General features: G+C 37.9%; 1 protein-coding gene across 2 annotated transcripts in view; it reads right to left on the bottom strand.

The window, feature by feature from the left end:
• Positions 1–354: 354 nt before the first annotated feature.
• olfm1b (olfactomedin 1b) overlaps positions 355–11,646 on the bottom strand; it is a 29,309-nt gene continuing 18,017 nt past the window's right edge. For both annotated transcript variants that reach the window (XM_066712994.1, XM_066712993.1), the window contains exons 3-6: positions 10,987–11,142; positions 8,578–8,797; positions 3,920–4,026; positions 355–2,007 (exon numbers count right to left, since the gene is read on the bottom strand). In XM_066712994.1, coding sequence (XP_066569091.1) covers positions 1,333–2,007; positions 3,920–4,026; positions 8,578–8,797; positions 10,987–11,142 — 1,158 coding nt within the window. In that variant the 3' untranslated portion in view covers positions 355–1,332. The remainder of the gene's footprint in view (positions 2,008–3,919; positions 4,027–8,577; positions 8,798–10,986; positions 11,143–11,646) is intronic.

The following is an 11,646-nucleotide window of genomic DNA, read 5'->3' as shown; positions in this document are numbered from 1 at the left end:
TCCTTGAAGAGAACTCTTTGTGTAGTCCTTGAATGATCTCCAGAAGAACAAGTCACAAACCATGAATGCGATTATATAGTTAGGGTAACCCCCAATGTTGTAGCAGAATGCCTTCATTGGCAATGTATTTTAAGATCGTGTATCTAACTGATATAATCAAAGTATTCTATTTGTTTCAGGTCAAGACCGAAGGGGGAGGACAACTCCACGACATTTGTAAGCAAATAAAACCAAAGCTTGTGCTTCAAATTTGTATGCCTCTTTAACTACAACTACAACTATTGCATTATAAGACATTTAAAAATGGAACCAATACTCCCCATAAAGATCCTGATGAATTTAAGGCAAGGCTAATTCACTATGGAACAAAAAACCTTCATTTATTAATACAAACTACCTCATCGCAGGTACAACACAGATTCATGTAAGCTGAACAGATTAAGATGCCACCAATGATCTCTGCTAGGAAACATAGAACAGCAGACTTGTGAAATCAATTAGAAAGAAGAGCCAATGGATACATCATTGTCTCATAGATACATTACTTGATACGTTCTCTTGTGATTTTTTTTTCTTTTTTTCTTTTTTCGCTAGACAGGAAAGATATGATCTAGATAGTTCTTTCAGCACAGTCCAACCTAACAAAGACATATTAGCACAGTTATATCAACACTAACAGTTATGTCATACAAGAACAGAAAATCAAACAAAAGGACAAAAAAACAACAAAAGATATTAGCCCCACAAGATGCTAGACTAGCCCCCTTTAACTTTTATCATACAGCGTCATATAGCAAAATACATCCAGAAGAGTTGATTGCGGTGATATAAAATGCCCATGCAAAAGAAAGAAAGAAAAAGATATCCACGTATACACACAAAGACAAAGTCTTTAACAGAGTGCTTCCAACAGTCATTGCCTTCATTTCTTTAGTTGGTGGGTTTTTATTTGCTATCAAAAAAAAAGCATCAGACTTGATAATGTTCTTAACTGTGTTCTCCTCTAAGTGCAGTTCCAGCTGCCTCCCGATCTGCAAATCATGATATTCCAGTTCGTAATGAGACTACATGGAAATGCACATTGCGCAAAAGTAGAACTAGAGGTAATGCTTCATCAACACAGTCTTAATAAGGATTTGTTATGTAAGTATTTATGTTTTTTTTTTTTTTTTTAAAGGCTTGACCTTTAGGCAGCTGTCTTTAACTACTTTTTTTATTATTATCTTGACGTGTTGTAAATAGATGTTATTGTTGTCGTTTAATCCTTTATAGCATTTTCCACCACATTAAGCGTTGTTTGATAGATAGCAGAAGGTCTTTGGATATGCATGTCTACAACTCATCAGACCTAATAACATGGAACAAGGTGACATTGTAGAGCACTTGATGTCCGTTGTTCCACGCGTACAGGGCCCTGTCCTTGGGATTGTAGTCCAGCATGGAGATATGAGAGTACTTGTTTTGGAAAGGGATATCGATGTACTCATAAGTGGAGGAGTTGGTGTGAAAGGCGTAGTAGACCTTTGTTCCTCCAGAATAGCTGTTGGTGACATACAGAGTGCCACAGATCATAAAGGCTTCCCCGGCGCTCCTCTTGGGGTGATTTGTTGTCCAGCTCTTCAGAATCTGAAGGGTGTTGGGATCCAGTTTGCTGATCACAATGTTCCCAGCATTCTGATTGGTGGCATAGACAGCCCACAATCCCCCCTCGTCCACCATGAGGTCGATGTCTGAGTGGCCACCCCAGGCGTAGTGGTACATGTTGTTATAGCCGGCGTACTCCAGTTGGCGAGACTTGCTGATGGAGGAGGTCTTGAAGTCGAACTTGATAATGATGTGGCTCTGGAACTTATTGAAGTAGATGGAGCCATTGTAGACCACCTGACCGGTGCCAGACCATGGGTGAGGGAGGCGGTGGGAAGTAAAATTGTCCGAGGACATGAAATCTGCCATCGACTTATACTCCCGCACAAAACGGTTGTTATGGTACCCATCCATGTACCAAACCTGCATTGGAAGAGCAGAAGAATAGTCACATATCAAATTTATGAAAATGCATATTACCAAAAAATATCAGGTGAGGTGTACATTTTTATTTGATTTATTATATTGCATGTACAGCAATACAACCTGATAAACCTTCAGAACAGGTGAACAGTCATCATGGGCAAATAAACTATTATGCCAAAATGGATACCGAGATAATGTGTGTACCTTAAGCAAAATAATCATAGAGCTTATCTGTAGTTCAGAACTCGATACAGTTCTAATTCTAATGCATATCATGCATACAAAGGAGTTCCCGGTCTGAGCTCTAACTCGCTCTGAGTTTTTGGGAAACACCTTCCCTTCACCTGTTTCCCAGCTCTATAAGCGTTCGACACCAAGGACAGAAAAACCCATTTGGTTTTTACAGAATTCCAAATTACGGTCATCAGTCGACTCCTAACAAGGCACTGGAACTAATAACACACATTCCTTCACATAAAAGGCTTCTCTGCTCGCAGTTTCAACTGTAATTGATCTGCTGCTGATGAAGGCAGGAACCCCTTAAGGAAATGAATAATGTATTTGTGGCACGATTTAAATAAATTAATTATGCCTTACACAAATTGTTGCATTCCTATAGGCTCTCTCTCTCCCGGTAGCATTAGCTCAAGCTAAAGATGGGATTCTTCATACCTCTGGCGTTGCTCTCCAAAGGTGTTGTGTGCATGCTAAAGAGCCTGCCGTGGACAGGACGGCTGCCGGGGATTGGAGCTCTACATCACCATGCATTTTATATAACTGGGATTTTGCAGGACTTGGCTGAATTCCAGCTGAATGGAGAATGGCTGTCTTGATGTTTGAGCCCTTTCCCTCGTGTTTATTTCAGGACTTTGAGCAATCATAATAGTTTATTTTGGCCTAGACTCCCTTGACTGAGGTAATGAAGACCTGGCCATGAGGAAACGGCCATCGGTCCGATGTACTCCCCCCACAACCCTGGAACTCTAGGTTGGAATGAATCAAGCAGCTGCTGTAAAGGATGTCTTTGGGGTGGAGGAGAGATGAAGGTTAGGGTAATACTGATGTTATCCTCTTCCTAAACTTCCATTTTTTGGGGTTTACTCACATATTCATTATTATTATTTTATTTCTTGGCAGATGTATCCATGCATTGTTCAGTAAAAATACTCTTTAAGTCACTATCCACATTAAATAATCTATACGTGTTGTTTTCTTTTCCACAAAATATTTACTATATTCCACGTTTACACTATTGTCAATTTTTGTTTTTATTTAAAAACCGGTACTTGTCACACAACCATGTTAAACTCTAGTCTTTTAATGAGGTTGATGTGTTCGAGCGAGCCTGTATTATCTGCTCACTTGCATTGTGTTGTACTAATACACTAAACTAATAAACACAAAGCATTTAAATACACAGCGGGCTAGGCTTGGTCATCACGGTATCTGTAGTCTATCCATTTAGAGTGGTTATGTGATATGTATCCCACCAGACACCAATCTGTCCATTAGTGTGAAAGTATCTTAAGCTGTTTACAGACTTTGCTTTTTTGACATCTGTAAAAGGACCAGAGATTTACTACTGCAATTTGCATTTTAATGCGTTTCTGTAACACAGTGTCCATTCCTCTTCATGTGAATCCTGTTAGGAGCAGGGAAGGGGGGGAATGTCATCAGATTAATCTACCCTTGGTTTGCACTTTATTGTCTCCCCAGGAAAGGATCATTCACACACCGCTGGATGCAAGCACCAGATATAGATATAGGAGAGTTAACGGCTTGCTAATGCAGTCGCTGTGTCTAATAAATCAGTTTAGGCCATTTACAATGTGAGCGAGCAAAATGGATGGTACACTGCAGAATCAAACACATGCCATTGATTGCTACATTTCTTATGCTCAAAGCTTACCCTAGTATCGCCTTCTGGCGCCAACGGGTCAGTCATCCACGATCCGAATCTTGATCCAGATGCTCTAATAGTAACAGGTTCGCTTATTCCTGTCAGTTTGCCGCAAGCTGTAAATGTGGAACAAAAGTTTTATCTTTGCACTTCAGGACACATACAGCATTCTCCACACACATATTTATACACATACTTATATGCTGTTTTTACACAGAATCTTAGAATATGTTTTTATATAACACATTTTGACTAACCTAAACAGGATTATACATTGGTTACCATTTACAAATTGAGGTAAGAAAAATCCACCCTTAAATCCCTTTCATTTGAGTTTTTTCTAAATAGATAAAATGAGTTATCTGTTTTCTTTATCTGTCTTTAATGAGTCCACTGGGTTGTTTTGATCCTTGATGTGATTAATACACTGTAAACATTGAACCACGCCAGTTGCCGTTTTATTACTTTGTCAATCTTTGACTTGTTCAGCACTTCCACCTATTTTGTACAAGTGAATAACAGCGCAGGGACTTGGCAGGGTAATTGTGTTTTTATGCAGTATATATACACTTAAATCAACAAGTTAGAAAAGCATTTGGGACTACTTGTAATTCAGCCTCATATTGTTGCAGAGAACAGACGTGAATGCTGCTCTCACGCTTGTCAGGAAACCTGTCCAGATTCACAGACTGGTTGACACAGCAGTTCCTAGCAGAGGTGTTCATGCAGAACTGGTTGAGTGCTCGGAATAAATGTCAGGGCTTTATTTAATCAGAGAAATACCCATTCCATACCATGGGCTTATTAGACGAGAGCCCTCCACTTTGTGTGCTCCCTTGCCTTCTCCTCTCATTACTACACAATCACTCTAACACAATGTATGGTGCATCTTTGTGCATCACAGACAGAAGATGCATTAGCTACTGATATTATAGCCTATTGAGTTAGTTTGAAATATATCATAAAATGTCCACTGAATATTTGTTTTATTTTATTAGAACTGCTGCAATAGGTTTGTTGCTCTTTTTCTAACAAGAGCCCTATAGCTTTCAAAGACACTTAAATAAAGTGTTACTTCTGCAACTTATGAACTGGTACTTGCTTCTAATTGGCAAAAACCTGTCACCAAGCTATGGGCTTTTAATTTGAGAGGTTTGGGTTTATTCTTTGTCGTGGATGCGTGCAGGATTTCTATTACACTTAAAAAAAACGAAGTCACTATTTAAACACGAAGAGAAACGGTAATAACACAATTAATTAAAAGAAGATGAAATGTGCTCTTCCTATCAGTGTCTAAAATTACAATTATCCACAAGGAATAGACTTAATTGCAAATGCCAGCCAAGGTAAATGTGGGCTGCACCCCCAATGACCTGGCGATGTGAGTAAATGTGATTGAAATTAATCAAAACCATGCTTAATAGATAAATTAATGTCATATCTTGTATTCTGAATGCAATACGCAGTAGTTGAAAATGTCCCATTACTGCTAAATCCTGTCCTTTCTCCTTTCTGGTTGGGAAAAGCATTTGAAACTCGGCCTTCCCTTTCGTTTGCCTTGTCCACTTGTACGTATGACCGCGTCTGTCGTGCCATTCTCATATTCAGAGTGCTCTTGTCTTTACATTCATAATCCTCAGATAGACTTTTGGGTGATTCATAATCTCTCCCAAGCTCAGTGCAGCCAAGTAATTTCATCCACTACACTCACTGCTACAGATTCACACAAAAAAGTCTGACTGTTGTCTGACTGCATGTGTTCTGTCTTTGAGGATGATTAGAAAGCTTATAGAATACAATTATGCAGTTGTTCAAAAAAGTGTACATTATTTGTTCATGCTCCCCCCCCAGCAACCCCCAATGATGGCTACTAATTGCAACCCGCTCTTTTGTTCTAGTGTTAAAATAAATGTTGCCTACATGTCTGCATTTTTTATTTTTTTTCCAAGTTTAAATCAGCAGCTAATCTTAAGCAGACATCACTGAACAGAAATTGAATGTTTTTTTTTCTTATGACAAATTTCTGGAACACAGATTTAAATAATCATTTGGTCTAATGGATTGCAAACTGAGATTACCCATTCACTATGGAAATGTACTCCAGTAAAGAAAGTATTATTTTTGAACGGCCATAAGTTATCAACCTCCAATATTCCGAGAGGGGTTTATGACTATGATATGGTCAATGTTTTTTCTGCAGGAAACATTTGATTAATATTTTATAAATGGTGGGCTGTTCATGCTGATGTCTTAATTTCATTTTCCTGCAACACAAATACACTTTGTTCTTGATAACTCCAGAGGCCTCAAATGTAAGACAATTTGTATTCAGATACTATCTTGACCATAATCCTTACAGCAGTGAAAACCAATTACATAACATATCGTAAGCAATTTACGCAGTATAGGGATTACTCGACGTAGTAATCTTGTATTATTATTTTTTTTAATCCATCTCCTATTTTTAGACTGTTGATTCTATGGCTGTGTATGAAGCAGTGGCACAAAGAGGGCAAAAACAGCCATTAACTTGTGTTGGCATCAATATGTCTCTGTGCTTCTTAACCCTTTGCTTCTAACTAATGGAGAGGAGTCAAATAAAATTAAATTATGCAAAACTATAAATCCAACTGAGTTGCATAAAAAGCTAAATCTTGTTTCGTGCATAGTGTACAGCTGTTTTCCAGGTCATAGCCAGGCGTTACTCATAACAGTTTCTGTTCCGAGCTGCAAAAGGAACGTCTGAGTGCGGATTTTTTTAATAAACTGTTTCTTGTTTTTTGTAATAACAGGCTATATGTTTCCATAGGTCATAAACTAAAATGAATGATTTAAGAAGAAAATCCTTCATCTCTCAGTTCTAGCAAGGGTGCCTAAGCACAATGTGACGGGTTACAATTGGAAAGCTATAAGTATTTAGGAAATACTTTCAGGCACAGAGTGAGAGAGAGCTATGCGTCGAGGGAGTGAGGATGGGTATCTTTGTAAGAATTTGTTACTTAAGATTGCAGACCTGATCCATCAGTCATTGTCATGTGTATATTTTTCTCAGCGCAGGAAATTAATAGGTATTTGTGCTGTCAGTGTTTTTAAGGGACAGCTGCAAGTCTCCAGGTGCTTAAGGTGGATGGCCTACTTCATTAACAATAATGTTCACATCGGTGGTTTTTACAGAAAGCCACGCTGTGCTGGGCAAACAGTCTTGTTTGAATTCCAATACAATGGCCTCAGTCTTTCACAAGCAGCATTGCTATTAAAACAGATTTCAATTACTCTGGAAATGAAAGATTCACGCTTCTATTCTGTATGTGCTTAAACCAGGCTTAGCCAATGAAAGCAGCAGATTTGAAGATGAGATGGATGTATGAGCTGTTCAGAGATGGAAATGCCCGGCTGCAGAGTGACCTTTTTTCGATCTCATCTAATGGCATATCCTGCATGCGTGCTGTTATTTACCTTTGGTTATAAAGGGATGCTGTGTGTGGATTTAGCACTTTAAGTCCATTGGTTTCAACTTCACAATGGAATATTTTAAGTGCATCAGAAAAAGTAACAATATCTACAAGGCAACAATATCTACAAGGGACAGCATATTGATTGGACACTTTGAAAAGGCAGGCTTTGACTTTTGCCTAATTTGCTGTGGCTCTTGAGGGTTTCTCCTTACTCCCAGCAAGAAAAAGGCTGCTCATTAATTATGACTAGAAGAGGCTAGGGTGAGTACTGTTTCCCAGCCTTGCACTTTACAGCATTATTAATAAGCTTATTTCCCACATTATCGTCAAGTAAAGACATCTTAAAGATGCAAATGTCAAAACCAGCCCTTTTTTCTGCACAGCTAGAGTCTGGTTCAGATCTCTAATATGCAAGTGCAAAAATAAATAAATAAATAAATGTTGTGGAAACATAATCCCCATTTTAAAACAGTTTTTTTTGTGGCACACCACACATAGGCTATTTGAAATATGGAAGTGTGACTTCATATTTCTTTTAACTGATTTGTGCATGCAAACAGTGCCACCAGGTTAGCATTAGATTACAATTACAACTGGTATATTAGAAAAACAAAGGCACAGACCCCCTTGAAAATAAGGTCTTAGTATTTTTGTTGATGTTTTATACTAGTATTATAATAACATAAATACATCATTTTAAGTATTCATGCTATGCTTGTAACTTAACTAATTTGGAAAGTTGAGCAGACATCTGCCATCTTTGTTTCATTTAGCTAAATATGTCATGATTACTAAAATGATCATTATATTTGCAATGACATTGGACATTTAACCATTCTGAAAATGTATATGAATTCAATAAATAATATCAATGTCCTATGTGTGTGTGTATGTGTGTGTTTAATTAGTGGCACAAGAAGACCCTGCTGTCTGTTTCATGGTTTGTGATAGCCAGTATGCCCGGCTGGACTTTTAATATCTGTCTGCTCAACATTATATATTACAGTAGGTGAATAAAAGCCATATATATATATAATTATGTGTTAACCACTCAGCATAGCTGGGACAATATTTAAAGGGCAATATAATTAACATACAATTGTGAAACAGTGTGGGGGACAGAAGGGGGTCTGTCTTCTTGAGCAGAGCTACCTTCCATCTGACCACTCACCCTTCGAGCAGCCCGTGTGTTATTGTGTTCTCTGAGCCTACCTAATTTTTGCATGCATGCACGGAGCCTTTCTTCAAGATTTGACACTCTGTTCTGAAGCTCCTCGTAGTCATAGGCTCCAATCTCCTCCTGAAGTTCGTTTAGAACTGACGTCAGATTCTGGACTTCCTCTTTAAACTGCAATACCAATTTTGCATCGGCTTTGTACTCCTCCAACACTGGTATCAAAGGCCTAAGTTCCTCCATTTTCGCTTTTATTGCCTGAAAGGTTAAAATAAGCTTGGTTCAGTGTCATGCGTGCAAAAATCTACAACACCCTGCCTCGCTCTATCCCTGTCTGTCTCCCTAATAGTGAACGCTGTGTGCCTAACCACCTTTTGGAAAACATTAAGACCAGATGTTGTATTATAAATAACAAGCAGTATTAAACAGTCTTCAGTACACCAAAAACAATTGGGAAAGCTCTTTATTTATCATCTTTTAAAATGCAACATCTTGGGGTTACATGCTTCAGATCACATACAACAAAGTTGGGTGTTTTTTTAAGTTTTTTGTTGGTTTTTCTTTAGTAATCAAATATGCATCGACAAAAAAAGAATAAAAATAATCATAACAAAATTAAAAAAGGTAAAAACTATTCATGGAATGCTTCTACAATTGCATGCAGGAAGAGCTCAGTTGTGGTCAGGTTCCTTAAAAGGTGTTAAAGGTGCTAATTTGAAATAAATTGCATGGTGCAAAAATTCTGTAGCCCAGTTCATGGTTACAATGGATTGACCTGCATCTTCAGTCACTGCAGCATTGATAAAATTTCTTAAAGTTAGCCCTGCAAGCAAGAAAACGAGATACTGTTGAAGATCTAGCTCACTAACCTATCTAATACACATATACAGTAAATGTCAGTACATTCGCAAAAATGCATATCAAGTCACATTGAGTCATACCATACGCAGAGGGATTGTGAGACTTACAACATGCATGGAACACCACAAGAGGATACGGAATGAATATTGTGTTGAGATGTGCAAAAAATAAAGATAAAAGATCTCGTATCAAAACATTGAAGAGCTGCTTAGGTTTAGCAGGTGATGAAATCCTATTTTTATCTGTTTTTTCCAGATAGTAAGCAAAACTTTGTTTTTCAAAGGCAAAATTCGACTTTGATAAATAGCCACCTTCTGACATCCAGGTGGTACTTTTTAAACAATATAAAGTTGGATTTTTTAAAGGCCTTTTCAAAATCTGTGACAACTATGAGAGAGTTGCTGGAAGTATCGCTTTTTTTTTTTTGCACATTTCAGTACTCAATAAATGTATGCTTTGTCATGCAACTTTAATGTTAAAATGGTGAATTAAAACCCCCAAAATACTGAACAACCTAGAATAATTCATATGTTTAATTTAATTTATAAGGGAGAATAGATGTATCTGTATTATATATATTTGGTTTGTTTGTTTGGGGTGGTGAGGGAGGGGGTGGTGTTGGTACTGGGGACAGCAGGGAGTAAAGCTAGCACTGTCAGATTGCATTTCCAGTGCCGTCTCTAGGTAACTCACAAAGCTTTCTTACTCCAGTATATCATTATGAGATCTATTATTATGCCCCATAGTGAAACATACTATACGGACAATCTATAGCATGTTTAAGCTTCTGTTTAGGCGAGTGCCATAATAATGGTCACCTCAAATCTATTAATCCATCATAACCCTCCAAATTCTCCAATAAATTCAGATTCACCAAGACAAAGGGCTGCTATCTTGAGTATTGTGAGTCTTTGCGACTCAGAGATGTGAAATCTCTAATTACACATTGATTCCCACGTGCAAAAGTACTGTAGCGCTGCCAAAATTACTACACTCCAAATAATTATTACAATTTCCATACCCAAGAGGAGTTTTACAATATTTGGCAGTTTCTCACATTAGTATAGTAAAATATTTGTATGTAAGAGATAACTGCACCTGATGTATAGGGTGTTAGGGAAAATAGCTTGTATTTAAATATCAGAATAAATAAATATGCTACTTTCAATTTTACAATGTAAACCTGAACTAAATCCTAACTTTGATCCACAAGCCAACTGCAGGTAAACTCAGTACTTTACAATGGTTTCCTATTATGTGGAAGCAATAAGCCATCTGCAAACAGAAAGCTGCCATCTTGGGTGTATAATTTGTGCTTGGCAAGTGGGTTAAAATTTTGATTAAAATGTTTCGTATATACATAGGTTTAGGTGAATTGCAAAATCATAGATACATTCTCTAATTTAATCAGATTTTACTACACTGTGTGGGAGAATCCAAGGGGTTTTGGGTGGGAAAAGCGGGTTATGCAGGTTAGAAATATCGGAGATTATGCCAGCCCATGCACCCTGGCTCATTGGGATGGTGCTGTGGGGAAGGCTGTAAGGAAGATGTAAATTAGGTCACGTTTACAGGGGGTCACATACCTTGTATTGCTTGGCAAGGTTCTGCTTGTGACTCTCCTCCACCTGCCTGAACTTTGTTTCTAGACCACGCAACTGCGTCTCCATCTTCTCTACGTACTGTAGATCTCTCTGGGTCCGCCGGTCCAGGACCTCAATGGACTGTGTCATGTTTTGCACCTTTAGAGAAGAACATAAAAGGGTTCAGATTACCTATGCACTGATAAAGTCACAGTTTCAAGTTGAACCAGTCATATTGAGAGAGAGAGAGAGAGAGAGAGAGAGAGAGAGAGAGCTTTAAGTAGTAAGGGGGAGCAGACTGGCAATGATCCACACATGTTTCTGTCAGATAGTTAGTAAACATGAATAATTAAGAATTGATTCAAATCATCATTTTGGCAGTGCTTGTTTAATTGTAATAATTGTGCTTTTAATTTAAACATAATAATTCAATTGCTGGGTTTTGACACCACATTCTTTTCATAAATTGTTTTGTCAAATAAACAGCTACATTGGATCAACAAACCCAGAGTCACAATGGGCAAATTTAAACTACCACTGATTTGTCTCAGTACATTTGTCAGCTATCCATGATGATTTGCCATAAATACTTGCTAAGCTGCAAGAGGACATTTGCATGTTTTAATCTGCTGAATGTTTAAAGAAATTACATTCATGGGTGAA

Source organism: Amia ocellicauda, chromosome 9, assembly GCF_036373705.1.
Source record: "Amia ocellicauda isolate fAmiCal2 chromosome 9, fAmiCal2.hap1, whole genome shotgun sequence".
Taxonomy (NCBI): Eukaryota; Metazoa; Chordata; class Actinopteri; order Amiiformes; family Amiidae; genus Amia; species Amia ocellicauda.
The sequence above is the reverse complement of the archived record's forward strand: the minus strand, read 5'-3'. Positions and strand labels throughout refer to the sequence as shown.